This window comes from Podarcis erhardii (assembly GCF_964252035.2).
Source record: "Podarcis erhardii genome assembly, chromosome: 5".
Taxonomy (NCBI): Eukaryota; Metazoa; Chordata; class Lepidosauria; order Squamata; family Lacertidae; genus Podarcis; species Podarcis erhardii.
Window position 1 is genome coordinate 96,321,449 of NC_138509.1, and position 24,080 is coordinate 96,345,528.

Here is a 24,080-nt window from a genome sequence, read left to right on the forward strand (position 1 = left end):
ACCAGGTTCCGCCGGAAGCAAAGGGAGGGCGGCGTAGGCGGCGTGTCTATGGAAGCGGCGGCGGCGGCTGAGCGGAAGTAGCCGGGCGAGCGGCAGGAGGCGAGGCGAAGCGGCGGCGGCGAGAGAGTCACCGAGGAGGATGAACAACAAATTCGACGCGTGAGTCGGAGGCGCCGCGGCTGAGGCCTAGTCGGAGGGGGTCCCCGTGCAAAGCGGCTCCCCGTCGCCCTCGGCCCGGCCCCCAACCGCCGTTGCGCTCCCGGAGGGGGCCGGAGATGGGCGGAGAGGCAGGCCGCCCTCCCTCCGTGAGGGCAAGTAGGGCGCCCGGGGCTGCAGGGCGGGGAGAAGCTGCGCCTGCCAGTTCTGGGCACCAGTTCTGGGCCCCACAGTTCAAGAAGGACACGGACAAACTGGAACGTGTCCCGAGGAGGGCAACCAAAATGGTCAAAGGCCTGGAAACGATGCCTTATGAGGAACGGCTAAGGGAGCTGGGCATGTTTAGCCTGGAGAAGAGGAGGTTAAGGGGTGATATGATAGCCATGTTCAAATATATAAAAGGATGTCACATAGAGGAGGGAGAAAGGTTGTTTTCTGCTGCTCCAGAGAAGCGGACACGGAGCAATGGTTCCAAACTACAAGAAAGAAGATTCCACCTAAACATTAGGAAGAACTTCCTGACAGTAAGAGCTGTTCGACAGTGGAATTTGCTGCCAAGGAGTGTGGTGGGGTCTCCTTCTTTGGAGGTCTTTAAGCAGAGGCTTGACAACCATATGTCAGGAGTGCTCTGATGGTGTTTCCTGCTTGGCAGGGGGTTGGACCCGATGGCCCTTGTGGTCTCTTCCAACTCTACGATTCTATGATTTTATGATACAGATTCTTCAGGTGACAGACTCCTCTAACCCAAAAATAGTACCTCGGGTTAAGAACTTTGCTTCGGGATGAGAAGAGAAATCGCGCGGCGTCGGGAGGCCCCATTAGCTAAAGTGGTGCTTCAGGTTAAGAACAGTTTCAGGTTAAGAACAGACCTCCAGAACGAATTCTTAACCCGGGGTACCACTGTATTGGTGGGGGGGGGCGGGGCGGGTAGGAGCAGGTAAGCACCGCCCTGCACAGTCGATCAGAAGATCACACACCCTTTGAATGGCAGTGCCCATAAGTTTTTTTTTGGGGGGGGGGCTCAAATATTTTACTGGGGTGGTGGTGCTGAAGGGACCTCGGCCCAATGATTTGGCTCCTATGAATGGTCCTGAATGGCAGTTTCTGGAAGACTTGGGAGGGGGAGAGAGTCACTCTTGTGCTTGGACCCTGAGTGAGGGTTTCCCTGTAATGGGCACCTGGTTGGCCCCTGCAGGGGACAGGACAGGGCCGGCCCACCCATGAGGCAAGGTGAAGCGGCAGCAGATCCAGAGGTAGATCTTTCTCTCACCCCCCACCCTCCCTTGTTGACGATGTACACCTTCCCTTACCCCCTGCTTCCCTGGCTGGGGTAGGGGAGCCGTTTTGGGGTCTGCCTTAGGTGCTGAAATGCTTTGGGCTGGCCCTGGGTACTGGGCTGGATGGGCTGTTGGCCTGATCCAGCAGAGGCTGTTCTTCAGTATGAAGCCTTTCCCTACCCTATCTGGAGATGCTGGGGATTGATCTAGGGTCTTCCTGCAGCTGGATCCTGTGAGCTACCACTGGGGTATGGTCTCTTCCCATGTTGGGCAGAGCTCAGTAATGAGGGCAAGGGCAGTCTTCAAGCCTGTGGGAACTACTTGGTTTTATTGCAAGGACCTCAAAGTCTGCCACCTTGCAGTTGTTTGTAAATTCACTGTGGATCAGGTGTTTTGACAGCCAAACAGGGGAAGAGGAAGGCTTTTTGTTTTTATTCTTTAAAATTTGAGAGAGAGAGAGAGAGGTGGCAACCCTTTACTGAGCTACCGAAAACCATCTGCCAATCAATCCCATTCTGCCTTCTGCCCAACCCCAGGCCACACAAACTGGTGGTGGCTCTCCTGGGTTTCATACAGGAAACTTTCCTAGACCCACCTGGAAATACTGTGCATTGGGCCTGGGACCTTCATGCAAAGCAGGCGCTCTGTCACTGAGCTGTGTTGCCCTTTGGTAGAGAAAAAATGTGGTTGAGTGACAGTTTGCATTTGTTTAGAAAGGGGCTGTATCTCACTGTTGACGTTCACAAGTCTTGCCACTTTCCCAACAGACACAGGCACTGGCTTTAACAGGCAAAAATCAAGAGGTGGGTTTCTCCCCCACTGTACCTCAGGTGTATCTGCCTGATATGCACCTGTAGCTGGCAAAGAGATACCCAGGGGGAGATAATCACCTCTCTGTTCAAACCCCCAACTGACATCTTTGGGTCCAGTCTCAAGATACACACTTGTTTCTTATTGCAGGCAATCACTTCTCATCTATAAGAAAATACTCCACTAAGACCTGATGTAACTGCCACTGTTTGACCATTATTTAGCACTGTTGACATACTTTCCCTGGTATGGTGGCATGTATCAGGACACGGGAAAGAAGTATAATGGGGGATGTAGTAGGGTGTGCAGATGTGGTAGAAGAAAGCGCTGAATTTGTAGTGGACTAGTGGGGTACAATAACACTTTGAAAAATAACTGTGAAAGAAAGAGACTGGGACCTTGCTGGATGATAGGCTAGAGACTGTTTAAGGCAAAAGGAACTCCATTTCACACGACCATCAATGCATGTGATGTTTTATTTTTCTTGATAAATTTTATAAACAGGTCTCTAGCCCCAGTAAGTTTACAGTTTTAAACTGGTGTCAGGGATTTATTTATTTTTTTAAAGATGGCAAATATAGGGCAGGCTAAACATATCCAGCTTTTTAAACTGTTTCCTATAAGATTGGTTTCCAGGGGTGTGCTACAAAAGTTCTTCAGACAATACCAAAAAGGAACAGCAGTCATGAGCTTTCAAACTGATTATTTTATTTACTTCTTTGCCAGTCTGAAGGATGATGACAGTGGAGATCATGACCAGAATGAAGAGAACAGCACACAGAAAGATGGTGAGAAGGAAAAAAATGATAGAGACAAACCCCAAAGTATCAGCAAGAGGAAGGTACGTTCTTTCCTCTTCCTTGTAGACCAGACTGGAGTGTTCGGTTGATGATTCTGAGGGAGCGGGGGAAGCGTTAGCCTATAGCTCCAGTGTCCAGAGAATATCTATGGTTAACTTTCACTAAGACCCTTCCCTAGTCTCCATGCCTTTCCTTTGTTAAAGAAGATATGAATTATTTGAAAATGTTTATCTTGAAAGCAGAATTGACTGATAACGAACAATTCCATTCATCCATACGGTTCTGGAGTTGGGAACAAATTCAGCCCTAAAGCATTAATGACTTTCCACGTGGACAACCCATTATGTTCTCCTATCTAAGCAAATGGCTGCCATTTGTTCCTTGAGGCTAGGAACATGTCATGAAGGCAAAGTTCCCTAACACTCCTAATACCTACTGAAACCTTGGGCGGCACTTACACGATGTCTGTATCCTCTCCTTGCCAAAGCCGCTTGCAATAGATAATCTCTCTTTCTGCAAGAACATGCTTCCTGACAATAATGGCAGACATTTAGCTGTAGATAAATTTGATATTAGAACTGCGCTCCTTGACTCCATCTGGCGCAAGCGCACATGAACCTACAGAAGTGGCTGCCCACCTTCCCTCTACTTTTCAGTAAGCACACACCTTGACGCAAGATTCATGTGCCTATCCTGCCTGTTGGCTGTGCTTCCTCAGCTCTCTCCTGCCTTCACTAGCAGCCGTGAAAGCAGATGGCCCGCAGTGAGATAGGAAAGGGGTTATTCCTAACTGTGAATTGCAGGTCACCACCCCTGGTTTAGAGGCTTTTTTGTTACAAAGGCAGCAGGACTGGTGCCCCTGCTCTGCTTTGGAAAGGGGGCACTTGCCTGCCTTTCAAGCAAACTCATTTGTGGACTTTGGGTCTGTTCTTTTCTGTAAGGTTTCCACTGCCCAAAGTTCCTTTGATTAAATGTAACCTAATAGAATACCTTTTATTTTCTGGCAGAGATTCTTCTCTGGGCTTGAGAAGGCTTTTTGTGTAGTTTAGCCCATCTGTTCCTGCCCTCCCCTTTGCATTAGAGAGCTGCTGTGGTTGAGGCCCACACCTGTAGGGAACAGTCTGTACTCACCCCTTAGGCTTCCAATTACTGCAAGGTAAAGGTGCCTTGTGTTCCTTTGGCACAACAGCCATGGACTTGGGACGTAAGGTGTGTGCAGGCCTTGAGGAAGGCACAACATCTTCCTTTTAAAAAGAACCTTTGTGTAGAAATTGCATCCCACTCTAGCATGATCAAATGGAACAAAAGGTGGAAGTAGGTTTGAATGTTGGCGAACTCCTTCAAATTATAAGGGGCAAAGGAAACATGTTGCAGTTGGGAAGAAAAAACGGGGGTGGACACCCAGCAAAATCAAGGACACCCAACTTCTGCAGTATAGGTGTACTCTTCCTCTCCCTGTCGGAATAACCAGCATTTTGCTTGTTATATATAGAACCCCATGGCCAAGATTCTGACACCAAATAGCTGGACCCAAGCCAGGGAGCAGCATTATCCTCTAACAGTGTGTTCTCCAGTTTCCATTCACTAGCAAATTGCTGAACCTGATCATACTATTGACAGTGAAAGAGAGATGCTGTCTTCTGGCCCTCATTTGCATTGATCCCTTTTGGCTAGGGGCTGGGGAGGTGCAAAAACCTGCTAGAGACACCTTGAATTCCTCCTTCAGCAAACAAGCCCCCCCCCCCAAGCCAAAGTAGTGGGCATTTTGAGGGAAATGAGAGTTTCCCACTCCAGCCCATCCTTTGTTCAAAAGTTGTGTTCCTGGCAGGAAGGAGCTGGGCTATTTCATACCTGGGGTTATTTCAGTGCAGATGTTTCTGGGGTGGGAGAGAGATGAAGCCCAGGTTTTCCTGGCTTGCCTTTTGTTAGCTGGGAGCTGAGTTGGGTGATTTTGGCCCTGGAAAGCTGTAAAGATGATCACATTTGTTCTAATGTATGCATTACCGACATTTGGTTTTCTTGATTCGCTTGAAATGTTCAATTCCATCTGTTTTCCCTGCTTGGAACGGGGATAGATTTCTCCATTGCTTCACAGAGGAGACCCCCACTGCCTGCCCCCGTTAAGATCCGTTATCCTAACAATTGGAGACCTATAAAGGCATGTAGACGGAGTTCATGAACTGGCCTTGTCTGATGAGTTGCTTTTGAGAAACACAAAACGTCCCTCATGGGGCTCGTCCTCTGCCAGCTTGGAGAAGCTCAAGCATGCTGAGGATTGCTAATCTCTCGTTTGAAGTATAGTCAATTCCTGCCAGACTAATGGTCTGTTTCAAGCTATTAGCAGAGATCGAATTTCAGGAAGAAAATGAGGCTAAAATGTTCTTTCACGCTCCGTGATGGCAGGAGCAGGCAGGCTTCTAATGCTGCAAACATCTTTCAGCCTTCTCTTTAGAGAAATGCGTAAGGACAAATGAGTTGTTTCAATTTCTCACACAGGCTGTGGTTCCAGGGCCGGCTGAGCACCCCCTGCAGTATAATTACACCTTCTGGTACTCCAGGCGGACCCCCGGGAGGCCCACCAGCTCTCAGAGCTATGAACAGAACATCAAGCAAATTGGCACCTTCGCCTCCGTGAGTTGCATTTCTGTCTTGTCGCTCGTTTAACTGGATTCAGTGCAGCTTGCGGGGCAGGTGTTATCTGCGCATGAGAAGCAAACAGGGAGGGGCCACAGCTCAGCCATCGGGCACATTCTCAGCATGGATAAGATCCCTGGTGCAATCTCCTGTTCTGAAACCCTAGAGGGCGGCTGCCGGTCCAAGCAGGCAGCATCGGGGTAGTGGGGCCAAGGGGCAGCTTTGTATATCTCTTACGTTCACAGTGAGTGTGTGCACTGTCGTGTTTAGAGTTAGGCTGGACCGATAGGGGATTCAGAGTGGCAGTGGCTCCCTTGCATCTTGTACGGAGGAATTCTGAACCAGCCGCCGTGTGCAGTTTTACATTGTACGGATCTCTTACCACCCTGTGGAAATCACTGCCACAGGGATTGACCATTGGTTTAGATAGCTTTTAAAAAGGGTCAGACAAATTCATGAGGGACGCGTCTCTTTATGCTAGGTAGCCATGGCAGCTAAATGGAGCTTCAGTGGTAGATACCAGGTGCTTTGTGAATATGGGTTAGAGCAGTTGCCTCCAGTCTTCCGAGGAACATCTAGCTGGCCACTTTTGGAGGCAGGATGCTGGAGTTTATGGGCCTCTTGATCTGATATTAGGTCCCACCCTCCTTTTTCAACAGCCACACAGGCAACTTCTCAAAATGCCCCCCCCATCCTGTGTCTCAGCCTAGGTGCTTCCTGTTCTCATGGCCCCATCAGAGAAAGGGCGTTCCTTTTCCTCTAAAGCAGGGGTAGTCAACCTTTTTATACCTACCGCCCACTAATGCATCTTTCTTGATGGTAAAATTTCCTTACCGCCCACCAGTGCTCAATGGAAGGAGGATTCAGCTTGTGCTGTAGAACCCCCTCCCGCCCACCTAGAATCCTGAAATGCCCACTACTGGCTGGTAGGGACCAGGTTGACAACCCCTGCTCTAAAGTGCCCAACATGACCCTGTGTCAAAGGCAAAGTGTGGTTCTGAAAGAAGGCCTTCTCTTGTGTGGTTGTGTGTCTCATTTTAAAATCTTGACATACATATATAATTCTGTTTGCATGCTACCTTTCCACAGTTCAGGGCATGCTCAAGGTTGCTTACAACGTGAAAAAACTACACATAACTACAGCAGAACAATAGTAGTCATGAACAGTAAATAAAACATTAAAAAAGACAAAACCAAACTGAACAGTTTCTGCATAAATCACAACAATATCTAAAATAAAGATGCAAAAGGCAGCTGTTCAGCAGCCTCAGCTTTTGTAGCTGGAGTCAGTCCGGTCCTCATCTTCCCAGGTCAGATGGGAAAAGGCCTGCAAGGCAGGGAGCAGGTCTTCCAGCATATGCTCAGCCCTGGAAAGAAGCTGGCTGAGCAGGTTTGCAGTGCCGAAACTCTCTGGGCGACAGCGCAGGTGCCTGGATTGTTTGTAGCCAAAGGGAGGTGTGGTGAGGAGAGAATTCTACTGGCCCTCCTCTCTGGCTTTCTTGTTTAACCAATCAAATGGGACCCTTGTGCCCAGCCCCACCTCCCTTTCATGACTGCCTAGCCAATGCCCTAAACCAAAAATAATGAGCAGCTGGAATTACTGTAGTATATGAACAAATGGGAAGATTGCAGTAGAAGTCACAAGTGGGAAAGTTTTGCAGTGAGGAGTGCTCCTGTTTAGTGTGCCAGGCAGACATGTCTTCTTTTCAGGATACTCCAACCCATCCCATTCTTCTTCCCCCCAAATTTTCTGTTTCCTCTCTAGGCTGACATCCAGCATTTCTGTGACCGCTGAGCATGCTCAGTCCTCAATAGGCTGTTTTGGGGCTGTCTTTTCCTAAGATAGACAGATAGATAGGTAGACAAGGCCCTCTCTATTCTTGTGGCAGTAAATTGTCTAAAACTGTGCTTGACATTGTGTTTTTAAATTGGTGCAACCGACCCTGGGACCATAAGAAACTGTATTATAATTATTAATAATTTTAATTACTAATGATTTATTGTGCTTTTGCATAGCTTTCCCCAACCTTCCTGATACCATCCTCTTGTTTCTCAGTAGCTCTGTTCAGAACCGAAGCCATGAGCTTGCTGATAGTAAACATGTGACCCGTTTTCCTTTCCACATTACTGTCGTTTGAGTGACCCACTGAGAACCTTGCATCCACCTAGTACTTTGTGTTGACACCAGTAGTTCTGGTACTATTGCATATAACCTGAGCCTTAGCCAGCAGTCCTTGGCACCCTTACTTGAGAGTAAGCCTCTGTGAACTCGGTGGAACTTACTTCCTTAGTAGATGATGCAGAAGATTGCCTTGCTCCTCTGACAAGTTCTACTCCGCATAATTCAGCACAGTTTCTGCAAGCCTGCAGTTGCTTGTGTCTGGGCCACTGGAGGGCAGCAGCGCTCTCCAGAACCGCTGGCGTGCAGTTATTGCTATGAATTGATCTCCAGGGGTGGCATATTTATTCATTTGCCTAAGATGTGTAACTCCCCATCTAGTTCCTAAAAGCTCGAAAGGCAGAACCCCTTTCTGCAAATGATGTAATAATGCATGTTATATAGCACCGCAAAAAGCTTTGTAGGTGTGGAATTTTAAGGGACGTGAGCTGTATCTGAATTCCATTCTGGCAAGGGGGACTTCTTTTACAATTTGCCGCAGCTTTGGGCATTTTTTTTTTTTTTTTTGATAGTCTGAGATGCAAAGCGGTTTGCTGCAGAACAGAGAAGTGGTGCTTTCTTTCTCTTCTTCCTCCTCAGTTTCTTGGACACTATTATGATCACAAGCGCCTGTGAGGCCCCTGGACTTTCCATGTTGTTGTTGTTGTTGCAAGTGGCACCCATTTTGCCGCTGCTTCTGCTCCCATTCTTCCTGAACTTGCACCCCCAATATGAGGGTGGGGGTTCCAGTGGCCAGTTAGTCATTCACAATACTACCAGTCAATGGTCTGTTGCTTAACCGTGGCTAAACACCGTGAAATGTTTCATGGTCCCAAGTTCCTACTATTTTACAAACTTGTGGGAAAGGAGGCTGTATTCTTGCTCTGAAGGCCGGTGAGTAAAAGATGCTTATGACTTGTATTGAGCAACTGAAGGTGCCATATCCGCACTCAGGCCATTGGCCCATTTAGCCCATATTGTCTGCTTTGACTTGCAGCAGTTCTCCCAAATGTCAGGGGAAAGTCTTTACCATCTCTTGCTTCCAGATTCTGTCTAGGGGCACCAGGGGTTGGGGTAGGGGCTTTCTTTCAGCATGCAGTGCATGCAGTCCTATACTATTCTATGGGTTCTTTCCCTCAGCTAAGAGAATGAACTTGAAATCAAGACCTCCCTGGATGAAATTTCACCTTCCTTTTTTTATTGACAGTTTTATTGTATATGTTATATTCTTTCTAAAGCACTTGGTGATTTCACTTGCAAATAAGCGGCACACAGATTTTGCTTAATAAATACGCATTCCCCAGTTGTTTAATCCCAGCCCTTCCCTGTTTGCATGATGTGATTGTGATTTTATGTTGTAACATGTGACCTGAGACCTGTGGTTATAGGGTGCTATACAAATTTAATAAATAATACGAATAAGAGTAAGAACTCTCCTACCCCTATGGTATGACTGTAAGGATTATGGCAAGATCACCTATACGAAGCACTTCGAGTGCTAAAGGTGGCATATATATGATAGCTGTTTTTAATATTTATATAATGGTTTAGCACACTTTTGCTACGTAACCTATATTTGGTTGATCCGATGCCAAGCCAACATCAGTCACTGGTGGGAAGCTGCAGTGGAAACAGCAACCACACAATGATGCTGTGATTTGGTCACCTGCCTCAAGTGTTGCTTGAGTTCCAAGAAAGAGGCAGTGGCTCAAGTGAGTCAGGGAGTGGTAGGGCAGGTTGCTGTGAAATGTTGTGCAGTCAAGATAAGTGCAAAGGGACAGACAGACATTTAGCAGAGAGTGGGAGTTAGAATAAGGAAGGGGGGGTCTTGCCTGTCACTGTTTGTTTTTTTAACGTGCCTTGGACATTTACAATATTACAAGAGATGCTGCTGTCACGCCTTCCTGACTTGGCTGTCTTACAACCACCCATAGCCAGAATCTGAAAAGGAAGACCTGTCTTGGCTCCTGGAAGATTTGCCTGACTTGGCTGTGCTTCTCCTCTTGATATAGGTGGAGCAGTTTTGGAGATTTTATAGCCACATGGTTCGTCCCGGGGACCTGACGGGCCACAGCGACTTCCACCTTTTCAAAGAAGGAATTAAACCTATGTGGGAGGTGAGTCCTGACAGGTGCTGCAGTAGGAAGGAAACAGGAGAAGATCACAAAAAGGACGCAGAAGCTGAGCTGAGGGGTGCAGATGGGTCTGTAATAGGTCTCACTGGCTGCACTTACATCTGTTTATTTTTCATTTGCTGTTAGTGGGTGATCATTCAAACTAGGAAATCAGTTACTGTTTCCTAAGACTATTTCATCTAAAACTTTTAACTCCCTTCATTTAAGTAAAAATATAGTTTTCGAAGTTGTACCTAAGAGGTTTAAATGCAAGAAAAGAAACCAGATATTAAACAGGCCTGCTGGAAGAGACAAAACGCCAGAATACAGAAATAAAGTCCTGCAATCTTCATGCCATTCAACTGAGATATCCCCTCTACTTTATTTCCCACCCTTCACCCTAAAATCCCAGGGCAGGTGCCAATAGAGTCGTTGGGGGTCTAAGAGAAGCTTTATCGCTATTAACATAGCTAATATGACATTGAAATAGTCCCTTTTCTCAATATATGATTTTGTTCAGGAAAAAGAAATAGTCTGAGGCCTTGTCCTTCCCCTACTCCTAGGTGCCATATTGCTCTTATTTGGCCCATCCCGCTGCTTTTACTGGGTACAGCCTAAAAAGATTGCAAGGACTGCTTTCGTAGAGGCAGCCGGGGAAGAAAAGCCCTCCCTGGTTTGGGGCAGTGTGAAAGTTGGCCTCATTTTCTTCCTTTTCGTCTTCCCAGGATGATGCCAACAAGAACGGCGGCAAGTGGATCATCCGTCTCCGGAAGGGCTTAGCTTCTCGGTGTTGGGAGAACCTCATCCTGGCAATGCTGGGAGAGCAGTTCATGGTGGGCGAAGAAATCTGTGGGGCGGTCGTCTCCGTCCGCTTCCAGGTAAGGCGCGCTCTGGGTGTCGCGGGACCAGCCTTGCCGTCTTGAGGCGTGGGAGATCCCCTTTTGCTCACCCCCCGGCATTCGCCCTGCAGGAGGACATCATCTCCATATGGAACAAGACGGCCAGCGACCAAGCGACCACGGCCCGGATACGGGACACGCTCCGGCGAGTGCTGAACCTGCCCCCCAACACCATCATGGAATACAAAACCCACACGGACAGCATCAAGTACGTGCGGCGAGGGGGGAGGGGAGCACTGGCTGTAATGGGCTTGCCTCTGTGTCTGCCGTGTTAATGCAGGGATCCATTCCTTGTCCTGTGGAGCTGTGGCGCTGTCACCACACTGGGACACTTCTGGTGTCTCACACAGCTTCTTCTGTTCTGGCACGTGTTGCCTTGAGGGCTACGCACAGCCTTCTTGCTGCCTGCAGTTAGTGGCCTAGCTCACCGGCATCAGTGCTCTCCACCTTCAAGGGACCCCGTTTGTTCATTTATGTAGAGCATTTGTACCTCACTCTTCGGCCAGGAAAGGCTCCCAGGGCAGCTTGAGTTCAATCGGAGCAAAACAGTACCTACCCACAAGCACAGCACACAAGGAAAAAGGAACAGGGAGGGAAGAGGAAAATCGGAATCAAAGCTCAGGCACAAGCACAGCACACAAGGAAAAAGGAACAGGGAGGGAAGAGGAAAATCGGAATCAAAGCTCAGGCACAAGCACAGCACACAAGGAAAAAGGAACAGGGAGGGAAGAGGAAAATCGGAATCAAAGCTCAGGCACCAGTTTCTGAATAGTTGCTCCTACCATCTGGCACAGTTCAGGGCAGAAGGTGCCTGTTGGAGTTAGTGTGTCGCAGCAGAGCTAGTGGAATACGCTCTGCTTCCTGGGTGGCAGTTGTGGGAACAGGAGGTCTGATGGAGCTTGTGTGTCCCTTGGTCCGCTAAGGAACCCTTGGGCATCTGCCACAGGGGTCCCAGCATCCTCCAGAGCAGGGGCAGCCACCCTTGTCCTCTCCAGGTGCTGCAAAGTACAAAGACTGTGATCTTGTATCTCATTGGCCAAGCTGATTGGGGATGATGGGAGTTGTGAGTCCTGCAACATATTGGCTCTTCTCCCTGGAGGATTCTGGGAAAGATTCTCATCTGCTTCACGTAGGATTTTGGCCAGGAACTCAGAGGGCCTCCTTTAGCACCTCCCTCCCTGCGGAGTCAGCTCACTAGTGGTGAGTTTGAAGGTGGCTTGGCTGTCAGTAAGCCTTCAAGGAATGCCAGCGTTCCCCGAAACCAGCCTTGGCCCTCCGGTAGCTGCTTGGTAGAGTGGGCTGGGATTGTGGGTCTCCCCCTTTTCCAAGCCAAGGTGGCAGGAGGGGAGGGGGTGTGATTTGAGTGCACCACATTCCTGGAGACATAAAACACAGAGACTAACGGGGATTTATAGACCCATTAGATTTATAAATGTTCTCAGGAAGGCGCTATGTAAATTTACTGTGCTGTACAAATGATTTCTAATCATAATAAATGCTGTATATTAACCCCCCCCCCCCGGTGACAGAGGCCCTTTAACTAGAAGAGAGGATTATAGTACACGGAGAGGACAGCTGTATTTTAAATGAGAGCGTTATAGTTTACCAGGCCAGGCCATTGAAGATGACTTTAATTCTCCCGCAAAGTGATGAAGGATCGCTGCATATTTAAGAGCTTTCATATTGGGGGTGAAAAATGTGAAAAACCCTTTTCACTTAAGTGCACTATAAGCAAAGATGCAGGTTGGGGCGCGTGGGCTGACGCTGGAAGATTAACGTAGCCAAGGAAGAGGGAGGACAGATGAATAAAATGCAGAAGTAGAACTCAGCAGTAAGAGGGTTTTCTGGTCCAGTGAGTGAGCAAGGATGCAGCAGGGCACCTGCTTCTTTTCCCCTGGCTAGCAGAATCCCAGGGAGGAAGGAAGCAAGACCATCCCAGAGGAGGGCGTTAAAGGAGGGGTAGTACCACTGGTGGGCTCCTTCTGGGGTAGTTTGTCCACTTTTGGTCCCCATCTTGCACTCCGCTCTCACCTGTGGTTCTCAGAAGCTGTCAGCATGCAACAGTGGCTACACCCCGGGAAATGGCTTTGACTGGCTGGCTAAACCAGGCGACAGTAGTCGATGGGTTTGAAACCCATCAGTGAGTTAGGGACTTCCCCTACATGCGAAGACAGGTTCCAGCGGATTGAGCGAATGAGACCAATAGTGTTTCCAGCAGTCAATAAGGCGGTTTCTGCATATGCTGTAGAGGGAAGCGAGGGGCAGACAGAACTCGTCCTGGGAAGGTAACCCATCTAGGAGGAGGAAAACTCATTCTAAACCTCTGCTGCCTTGCAGGATATCTTTGGGAGAAAAAAAGGGTTAGGAGTAAACTCTACACATTTCCAGAGTTGAGTCCCTAAGGCGGTTGGGTGGCATCTGGTACACCTCCTTCCAGCAACTCCTGCAGCCAAGCTGGTGCCAAACCTATTTGGATCACATCAGTGAGGCAGCCCAGGACCTCCAGACACACTGCCCAGGCTTGCGCCCCAGGGAAGCAGTTTGACTTCACCCTGGGAGGCACACTCCATTGTCTCTTGAGACAGACAGATGCCAACTGTGTGTGTGTGTGTGTGTGTGTGAGAGAGAGAGAGAGAGAGAGAGAGAGAGAGAGAGAGAGAGAGAAAATATTGCTTGGCTAGATGAGACCAAAGGTTTCATTCATTCAGCACTGTGTTTACAACAGTGTCCAACCAGCAGCCTCTGAAAACTCATGAGCAGGGATGGAGACAGCTATCCCTTCTGTTACTTGTCCTTCAACTTCCGGTTCTCCAAGGTATACTGTCCCTGATCATGGAGGTTGCATCCTGACATCCATTAATGCCGGGAGGTTGGCAGACTTCATTTGCGAGTTGCCTGAGCTGTAGGCTGTTAGGAAGCAGGTTGGAAGGCAGGAACAATTCCATATCCAGTCCTAAGCTAGGTACTCTCTGCCCTGATGGAGCTGCCAGGTAGTAGAATCCTGAACTTGCCCACCCCAAGCCAGTGCATCATTGGCAACTTTGTGCAGGACATGTCAGATGGCGGCTAAGAGCCAAGGCAGCTGCTCCCTATTGGGAGGGGGCTTTTCTTTTCGGATCTTTGAAGGAGGTGAGGAATTTGATGGCTTTCAAATATGGGGACAGATGAAGAAACATTTCCCTCCTTGTATCTAGTGAGAAGAGGGCAATTAGTAATGGGTTTAAGTGCAGGAGGATTCATTTAGATTGGCAACTTTGACCCTTTTCAGACTTGCGTTGTAGTTGCATCCTGCAATGTAGGACCCATTTCTCGTTATTTACCATATGGCCATCTTTCCCCTCCCTCTTTTTCTCCCTCTGTCTGTCTCTCTGTAATTCTCCTATTTTGCCTCCACCTCGTTTCTCTCTCTCCCTCTCCGCCACCCCAATGAAAACCCCCAAGTGACATTGGAAAACCAGTGGTAGCATTGCTGGTGCAGCTTGCTTCAGGTTGGGGTGAGACCCACCCATTGAACACTACCTCTGCTCAGCTCCATCCGGCATGGCCAGCGGTTAGGGCCAATGGGAGTTGGAGTCCAGTAATATTAGGAAGGCCAGAGGTCCCCCACCTTGGCTTGGGTGAAATATTGTGTTTGTGTGGGGTGATGGCAGAGTCATTTCTTGATGGTGCAGCTTATCTAGGGAAGTTTGTGGAATCCTTTTATTTTTGGAGAAAGTGATTCATGTTGGGACTGTTGCACAAGAAAAATCAGGGAGCGGGGAGCATCTCATGTTGAGATGGTTGCCAGTTTTCATCAAGAGTCCCTGGTGTCCATGATGGTACTTCTGGATGTGAGAGTGTTGTGATTGCATGGGTGGGTATTTAACTTGGCAATCAATATAGAACAAAAGGTTTTTTGGGGGGGAGGATTCTGATACTGTTCTGCCCATCACCCATCTGCTTTTGTTTCTGCATTGAGTAGCCGTTGCTCAGTTGTTGATCCAGGTCTGGCTTTTGTTTGTAAAAACCTGCCTCTAAATCTGCATGATGTTGTTTTTTTTTTATAATGAAAAGATAACATAGACTTACTCTGCAGTCTTATAATCAACTGAAGTTGGGGCACATTTAGTGGGGGTTAAGAATAAAGACCCAACACACAGTGCACCACACACAATACTGTAAAATAGTTCAACAAAATGCAATGGTAATAGAATAAATTCAGTGAATCACAGCTCTAAAATAAATCAGACTTTTATTCTGCACCCCCTTGTAGTCAGTACAAATGAAGCTGTGAAACTGGTAATTCCAGAGTCCGTCCGTCCGTCCGTCCCTCCCCCCCCCTCTCTCACACACAAAAATGTATGTATAGACATATGCAGACTAGCTAGGGTAGACAGGGAATGAATTTCACCACAAACAGGTGACAGCTGAGTTTTAGAGAGCAGCAGAATAGATGAGGCAAATTTTCCAGTATCCGCTGCACAGTAGCGGATCCCCATCAGTTTCCTGGAACTCCAGCATATAAGGACTTAAGGTCTCTGATTCACCAGGCACTGCAGGGAAGAGAAATCTCCTGAATTTTATTATCAGATTGATGGAAAATGCATCATGCAGCAAGGCAGTGTGCCTGTTGGTCTTTGCTTTAATGGAGCCTTCACTGCCTGCTTTACGGTACCTTTGCTCGCTCGGGGGGTAATTTGTGTTCCCATCACTTCATTATTTATGCCGTGAGCCGAGTTTGGGATAATGTGAGTTCCTGGGTCTCACAGCCTTTCCTCTCTGGGCAGCTGAGCTGCCGCTTATAACCCCCTCTGGCGGGCTCAGCTCTGAACCCTTCCTTGCATTGTGAAGGTGACTCGGGAGGTAGCAATCCACAGACGTTTGCCCTCCACTGACTGTTTTGCTCATTTACTGACAGTGTTAACTGAATGCCGGCTGCCTTTCAGCCATTAGAGCTCCCCCGGTGGTTTGTGATTAAAAACACAAACTAAAAGAATTTGAATATCAAAATGAAGAGGTAAGCTGGCACAGGGGGCTGCCTGGGTCTTCTCTTCATGCGAGCACACTTTTCTGTGCCTCCATCAACCCCTGTTTGCAAGGGCATTCCTCCAAAACCATGCAGTCTCACTGTGGAAGAAACAGACCCCTTGCCACAATCATTTGTTGTGAGGGTGCAAGGCTCTCTTCCAGAACTACAGAAGCAAGTCTTGTGGCACTTCCTAAGCCTGGGGTAGCATGTCGGTGACTAAATAGATCAGTAGTTCCCAAACTTTTTGGGTCACTGCCCCCTTGGTTCCATAAATACCTCTCCAGTGCCCCCCCACCCTATAAAAAAGCCTTACTTGGATGAGCAGTTTTCACAACCCACTAAGGAAGGTAACATCACAGTAAAATTCAAAATGGGCAATTAATTGCACATCTATTCAAAATCCAGTTAAACCTATTTAGTTTAATTATATCTACAAAATTCACGAGCGAGTTCCAGTGATAGTCATTTGCACCTTCTGCGCCCCGTTTCCATCCGCTTGCCTCTTTGTGGCTCCCCACGGGGTGGTACTGTTGGTGGAAGTCAGTTGGCTGTTCACCACAACTTGAGCCATGTGACGCATCAGCTGAGTACAGGGAGCCCCAGCAGAGTCTTCAGAGATTTCCTGCTCCCATCAGAGCAGCTTCTTCCAGATTTCCCGGTTAAGGGAAAAACTCTCCCACACCGCTCAAAGCAACAAAGTGTTTACTGTCTTCTGGCGCAAGACAAAGCTAAACATTACTGTCTAATATATACAGTTCTTCAGGGCTTTGAAGTCAAGATACATATGCACAGAGCCACAAAAACTATCACCATGCTAGCTAATGTTGCTGCGTCAAACCCACAGCCTCTTCCTCTAACTCTTGCATATTCAGAGTCAGACCCTGAACAGCAAACAGGACAGGACTTCAGGATATGGACCTCCCAGGACATAACGAAAGCAACACCCTAGAGACTATTGGACTCGTCTCTGCGTTCCTGAACCAGTGGGGAGGGTGCATGGCTCAACAAGCCATACACTCGACCTCGGTGGTGTTGCTATGGTAACCCAGTGCACCTGGCACCTTATCTCCAAACATCTGGTCATGGGGGGTGTCAGACCAAGCCCTGTGCAATTTAACCCATTGTTCACGTTACACCAACAAGTGCTGCCCACTTTGGGAGCCACTGATCTTGATGGTTTCGGACTGCATCTCCCATCAGCCCCACCTTCCATGGCCAGCGATGGGCATTGGAATCCGACAACAGCTAGAAGGCCACCACTTCCCCACCTCTGTTCTAAGTCAGTGGCCTGCCCTCCATGCCCTCTTTCCTCCCAGCCCTCTTCCCCCCATGAGAAACTTAGAAATGCTTCTCTGGCCCCAGTCTGCTCTTGGTGGCCATTGCAGGGCTTCTCAGGCTGGGCCTAAGAGCTTTAAACTGAAGGCCTCCACCTCCCTTCTCTCACACCATTTTCAGCTCAAAGAGAGTTCAGCCACGGGAGTCAGAAGTGTTTAAGCCCTGGAATCGCTTTGCACTCTCGGTCCTTCCTGCAGCACAAATCCTTTGTCTCCAGGAGGCTCAGACAAAAGGACCCGTTCCAGTTGCTCCTGAGCATGGCAGCAGGGCTGGGGATTTTGCTTCTGCACCAAAGTGGTCCTGTGGGGCAGCTGGATTGATCTCTTTCCCGTCCACATTGCATGGAGCCAGAGGGACAGGAAAGGCCAGCTCGTGGGGCAGGCAGGGGAGAAGGAAACTGACTGAAGTTGTGCCAGCTTGAGTCAACAATGCATCTTAATTGAGCCCCTTCACAGCAGGCATTAATTGGCCCCCTGGCAGCTTCTGCAGCTCCAGCTGACAGAGAGCGGTCCCACAGAAACATTCCCCCTCCTAAAGACACTCCCTGGTATTCTGGCTGCAGGATTACTAGGAACATGCTCATCCCACGCTCATCTTATATGGAAGGAAAGCGGAACTGGGAGAAGGGTCTGCCATTTGATAGAAGGAACTCACCCCACACAAGCCTCTGGGATTCTCCAGGCAAATCTCAAAGCAACAGAAGTAAGGGTTCTGATTGAGAAAAACCATGTGATGTAGACAGATCGTGATGACAAAATCTGCACCTCTTTTGGTAACGAGGAAGCAACACTGGTGACTTCTAGGTGGGATTGCTGGCAAGTTGTGAGGCAGCAGATCTGTTGAGATCTAGGAGCGAGGGAATGGGAGAAAATCTGTAGTTTGGCTTGAAGCGCAACCCTGGAAAGCCACCGTCAGCCAGTGCAGACATCTTTGAGCTAGGTGAACCAATGTGTCGTGACTCGGTAAAGCTTGAACTCCAGCCTGAAAAGTAGCGTTAGAGGGGGGAACCCAGTGAAGGGGTGTAGAGATTGTGAAAGCCGGGTTGGCTCTCCCCCCTGTGCTGCTGTAGAAGAGTTTCAGAGAAGAGAGTATTTCTGGCAGCAGAAAGCCACGCGAAGGGGCAGTTGTTAAGGTAATCGTCTTCTCTCCCAATTCCGCCTCCATTTGTCTGACTCCGCAAAGCAGGCAGGCGCCCCCCCCCAATTCCTGCTCACTTGGCCCATCAGTGAGAAAAATAGCGCCAGAGGAGGCAACATTAGGCCCATTCCCCGAGATTTATCTGAAAGCACTTTTGCTGCAGATAGTGATCACGCTTTTATGTTTATTGTGGGTGTCATTAGCTAAGCAGATTTAAGGCAGGACGTGACTGGCAACAATTGGCTTCCGCTTTCCAATCAAAAAATGGCTCTATTAACGGACTTGTGTTCAGCATGCAGCGTGATGCATTGCCCAGGGTTCTTCTCAGGCCTGAGTGTGGTGGAGAAATTTCATCGCTTGTAAGCTCTCCCATGTTTTCGGGGGGGGGGAGGTTTTAGGCAGCGAAAGCAAGATATCAGCTTGCTGGGGAGTCTCCCTCCCAGTTAAAGGGCTTCAGGTTTTAGAGGTTCAGAGATCTCCCAGCTGGAGCCTTCGGATTTTGAGGCCTCTGTTGACCATGCTAGACTAGGTGTTCAATTGCTCTGAGACAATGAGATGCTGTTTCTTATATATCCTGGAAAAGTGGGGCAGAGAGAAGAACTATGGAAATAAGGTGAGCATGGCAAGGCCTGTACAGAATTGTGGAATAGTAGAGCGGAAGTGACCATGGGGGTCATCTAGTCATGCCCCCTGAAACCCAGGAATCTTTTGCCCAACGTGGGGCTCGAACCCATGGACCATAGGGTAGGAAGAGAGGAGCATAGCTCAGTAGAGGAGCACATGTTTTGCATCCATGCTTTATGCTGCCTCCCTGGCATTTTCACTTAAGGACCTCATGTAGCACTGAGAGGTGGTGGTGGTCAGTAAACAGGCCATATTGAGCTAGATTAGTGTTGGACAACCTCATATGGCCATCTTTCCCCTCCCTCTTTTTCTCCCTCTGTTGGACAAAACAAGGGGCTGGATGGATTAATGGTTTGTATCCATACAAGGTAGCTTGATGTACTTCTTTGTGTCTCTGAATACCATTATTTGCACCGTGTACGGTATGCGTGGAACTTTACAGAGAAACAGAAGATTAAAAACAGCACGGATCTTTGTCCCAAGAGCCCCCCCCCAAAAAAATCACGCTTCCAACAGAGGGAGGGGAGGAGTGGGTGAGGCCAGGGGAAAATGGGAGCAAATGCCGCCTACTCGGGCGTTGTGGGGCTGGGGCACACGGTGAAGAGCTCCTGACCTGCCTTCTGCCCCCCTGAGATGCCTGGGCTGCATTTTCAAATCGGCTTCCCTTGTTAGGAGCCTGCTTTGCGCCTTCCGGGCAAGCACTTTAAAACTGCGCACGATTGCTCTTTTGCTCTTGTTCAGAGTTAAAGCCTTTGGTTTGAAGTGCTCGTTTTCTTTTCTTTTCCTCTCCTCTGTGTGTGTGTGTGTTGTCACCGTTGTTTTATCCCCTTCTCTTCCTCCCCACCCTACCCTCTTCTCATTTTCGTCCCCCCACCCCTCTGGCTTGCCAGGGCCTGGGAGGAGTTTCATGGGCTGGTGAACAGCGGCGGCCGCTGAACGGGGGCTCTTCCTCCCTCTCTCACACACCCAGGGTAGGGCCTCATATTTCTTCTTACATGATTGTGAGGTGCACCTCTCAGCCAGAGCCCCCCCTCCCCTCCCCTCTCTCCCTCCCCAGCATAGACTCTTGGTCACTCTCAGCCTGGGCAGCTCCCTTGTCCCACTGCCGGGACAAACTATTGGCCTTTCTCTGTCGACAAGATTTGCTGCGATTCTTAATGCTGCAGCAGCCTTGCAGAGCAGACCACAAAGCTCTGGTCGCCTTGGCTGGCCTGCGCAAAGCCAGTTCTGGTCTCCAAGAGGAAAAAAAGGAAATAAAACAGACCTTTGTCAACGTTACCTGTAGAAAAGGTGTGGGGAAACTTTGGCCTTCCAGTTGTCGCTCAGCTCTACAACTCCCATCATCCCATTACGGAGTCTGTTTTTAAATGAAAATCAGGACTTGGTGGATAAATCGGATTTCTCTCATATGGTTAATAGCCACATTCTGGAAGGATGTAAGAGACGCAAACTTGAATGCTTGGTACAATAGTGTGTGGCGTATAGCCCTTATGGAGAAATTGACTCACAAATTGAGGCTGGCGAGAGGAACAAAGCACAACGACACCTTTGCGGGAGAACGATGGAGCTTTAGTTTGTTCTCCAGTAAAACTAAAGACCAGTTCCTTTTTTTTTTTTCCCCAATTTTCAGTTTTTTATTAATTTCATTCTAAATACAATATATCCGAAATACAACTAAAGACCAGTTCCAAAGGTTTGAAATAGCTTGTGGATCACTTAATAAGGATGTGTAGGAGAGATGTGTACTGTTATAAGTTGTATTGTGTGTACGAGAATACAAGTTTTCATAATGTAATTTGGGGGGGGGGTTCTGGGGAAATTTAAAGAAGAAGAATGAAAAGCAACCTGCCCAATTCCCTTCATCCCTGGCCATTGGCCATGCTTGCTGGGGCTGATGGGAGTTGTAGTTGAGCAACATCTGGAGGGCCAAAGGTTCCCTGCATCTGTGCTGTGATCAGTCTTCCACTCAGTAATATCATCTCTCTATGAGCCTACATTAATAGTGGAAACCAGGTTCTCTAATGGCCGTATGTTAGCTGCCCACTTCCAGACAGCCCCTTTGCCTGTTTGCAAAGGTCGCTGTTCCAGAGGGAGGAGGCCTTGTGAGGCTGAGAGGTACGTCTCCCACTTGCTTGTGTTGGGTGGATGCCAGCTGTTAGAGCAGGGAGCAGAGCGAGGGCCCCCCAGTCCTGCAAACATTTTACACAGTCTAAGTCAAGTGTCACAAAGCACAAACGCAAGAGGTGGAGATTTGTGTCTCCTTCCACAGGCTAATATGAGCTTGCTGCCCTGACGCATAGTGGCTGAGCCACGCTGGTTCCTGGGGAGGAGATGTGCATTCCTTGCCACTCTGCAGTGTGGCCTGCAGAGCAGCAAACGTGTTATGTTCAGAGGCCCCCTTTACATGCATGTGCACCTGTTTATCAAGCATGGTGCAAGGTTGCACCTGAAGGACCTGGTGCATTTACCCTTGCCTCTTGTCCCAGGTCCTCCAGATGTTCTCACTCTGCCTTGCTTTTGACAGCCTTGCAATAGTTTTGCAGGCCAGGCCAATCCTGTATTTCCCCCCTGGGGGTTTCTCCAGTCGCCCTTGCCCAATGGAGTTTGCTCTCTGAGCATCTTACCAAGCCCATTCCAGGCTTTTTGTGGCATCCTATGTGGCTGCTAGTAGGGAGATCTTTTAGCTCCCCTTCCACTTCAGAGTCATCTCATTTTCCCTCCCCTGATCTAGCAGAGCTGCATCTTCCCAGATCAGGTTCTTAGGCTCGCCTTTCTCAAACACATAGGCCACCCCCTTTACTGTTGTTAGGGGAGCTATGACCTGTTCAGGGGGCAAGGTTTTGAACAGAACCAGAAATGGTTGCGGGGGATGCAGTTGGGAGGATAATGTACACTTTGATAGGGAATTGAATCATATTGGATGCATGTGGCTAACAGCACCAACCATTAAATTGAAGGAAGGGATGTTCAGAATCCAATTTTTCTCCCTTGATCCACCTACCTGCAGTTCTGCTGATACTATGGGTCACAAGCTGCTCTATTCACGTTTTGTCTTTACGTGCATGGGAGGCACTCTTCCCATCAGTGAAGAGTTGGGGGATATCTCAAGCAATGCAGTTCCTTGTGATAGACAGGGTCTCAGGATGCCTGTTTATAATTATTTTTATTATTGGATTTCCTGGGCCTACCTGTGGCCAAAATTCATGCCCTGTACTTGTTCACTCAGCAACCTTTTTTTGTTTTTGCTGCAGCGGGGGGATGGGGGACGACACAACTTGAACATGTTTGACTACTAAATTTCCCCTGAGCATCGTGGACCAAACTGCAGCCGCTTTTCTTGGACAGAATACATTTGCTAACCGCCTTTCCCTCCTCTGTCTTTCAGGGATAACTCAAGCTTCCGAAATACCAAGATCGCACTGTGAGGAGCAGAAGGAGGAGGGGATACAGCACTCAGCTCCTCCTCAGCCTGGCTCAGAAAAGGCGGGCAGGGGGAGAGGAGGGTTTTTCTGTGTGCATGTGTCCGCTGGCTGAGGAGGCAGGATGGCCTGGGCATTTGACACACAATGGCTTTCACCCCTGTGCCAAAGACTGACCTTCCAGCACCCAAGCATCTTGGTCCAGCCCAGTGGGTGACCGTACTTTGCATTCCACACCGGAGCCCGGGTGCCCTACCGCCTCGTTTCTCTTCGATGTGGAGGGTCCTCCTGCTAAGTGGCTCTTCCTGCCCAGGAATTTCCAGTATTAACCGGATGTCTGCTGCAGAGGCGGAGGCAGTCTGGCGATTGGCAGGTGCCCCCATTTCACCTCTGCCAATAAACGATTAGGCCTCTACTCCCTCCTCCTTGTCGTCGTGTCTGCTTAACAGGTATCTGAGAGGGCAACCTGCTTGGAAGACCTTAAGGGGAGGAGTTGAGCACTCTCTTTGACTTCTGGGGGAACACAGGCAGGTGCTGGGGCTTTAAGCAGGTTAAATGTGCATGACTGCACATTTACACTCGGGGGGGGGGCGGGGGCTTTGCAGGTTCTCTTCAGGCTGCCCCAGTTGCAAAGTTAACTGAGCTAATAAATCAGTCAAACATGACAGGCGTTTAAGATCTTTTGGCCATGGCAGTGCAATAGAACAGGAACAAGAATTCAAAGGTTATTAAGAAAACAGACCAGGGACAATCAGAGCAAGCACCTCTTCTGGTTCTGCCTCTGGGGTTTTCCTTTTTAGTCTGGAAACCAGGGCTACGTATGACACTTGTCACTGAGCTATTACTGGAAAGCGGTGTCTTTGGGGCGAAGCCGCTCTGGCAGCTTCCAACAAATTGTGAAACCACAATAAATGGGGATTTGGGGGGGGGATGGGGACTGGACCTCAGAGACCACAAGAAAAAGACACGGCATCATTGTCATAGCTCAGGACCTATGGGAATCAATTTTTTTAAATTTTTTTTTTAGGGTGGCGGAAAACAATTCCACAGTCCTCACAGTGGGGACATTTATGGGAGGCATCTTTAAAAAATGAGAAATTTTCAGAAGGGAGTGCTGGAGAGGCTGCCTGTGGTTTAGCAGCTCCTTCAACAGAGGCGCATTTTGTCTTTGCAGAGAAGAGGGCAGTGTTTTCTCTTTATTTCTATGGTGTGGTGCCTCCTCCTCTGAATGTTGACATGACCTAGAATCTTGCTGTGTCTTCATTCAGCCCTGGTGTGTTTCTCTCTCTTTCCATTTCCCCCTTCCTAAGAGGAGGCCACTGGATCAATCCAGCACTCTGTTCTCGCAGGGGCCGGCCAGAGAACGCGCAAGCAGGACGTGAGAACGCAAGAGTCCAGCAAATGGCGTTCAGAAGCATTGCTGTCTCCGACCACCAGGGTCGGTTCCTCCTCTGGCCCAGGCCCCCCTGTTCTCTTCCCACAGGGCGATCTGCATTCCTAGGCGCACATCGCATCCCATCTAGATGCAGCTTGTGGTTTTTCTGCTACTTACGGGATCATGAGTCGGCACAGCCGCTGCATTTCGACATTTATTATTCAGATAAACACGCGACCCCTGCCGCTTCCGATATTGGTTACAGGAGTGGGATTTGATTTCCATCCTAATAGCACTTGGGCGCTGTAAGCCAGCAAAATACCCACGGAAGGGG

General features: G+C 48.8%; 1 protein-coding gene across 5 annotated transcripts; it reads left to right on the forward strand.

Annotated features, from left to right (window-relative positions):
• The first annotated feature begins 14 nt into the window (after positions 1 to 14).
• On the forward strand, positions 15 to 22,786 carry EIF4E2 (eukaryotic translation initiation factor 4E family member 2). 5 transcript variants are annotated; one of them, XM_081862853.1, is made up of 8 exons: positions 17 to 159; positions 2,970 to 3,031; positions 5,540 to 5,674; positions 9,848 to 9,952; positions 10,675 to 10,827; positions 10,920 to 11,056; positions 19,843 to 19,923; positions 22,338 to 22,786. In XM_081862853.1, the coding sequence occupies exons 2-7, from the start codon at positions 2,978 to 2,980 to the stop codon at positions 19,886 to 19,888; spliced, it is 630 nt and encodes a 209-aa protein (XP_081718979.1). In that variant the 5' UTR covers positions 17 to 159; positions 2,970 to 2,977; the 3' UTR covers positions 19,889 to 19,923; positions 22,338 to 22,786. The 5 variants fall into 5 exon arrangements, with proteins under 5 accessions (XP_081718980.1, XP_081718979.1, XP_081718978.1 ...); XM_081862851.1 differs by having other exon boundaries at positions 20 to 159; positions 2,970 to 3,084; XM_081862854.1 differs by lacking the exon at positions 5,540 to 5,674 and having other exon boundaries at positions 15 to 159; positions 2,970 to 3,084.
• Positions 22,787 to 24,080: the final 1,294 nt, after the last annotated feature.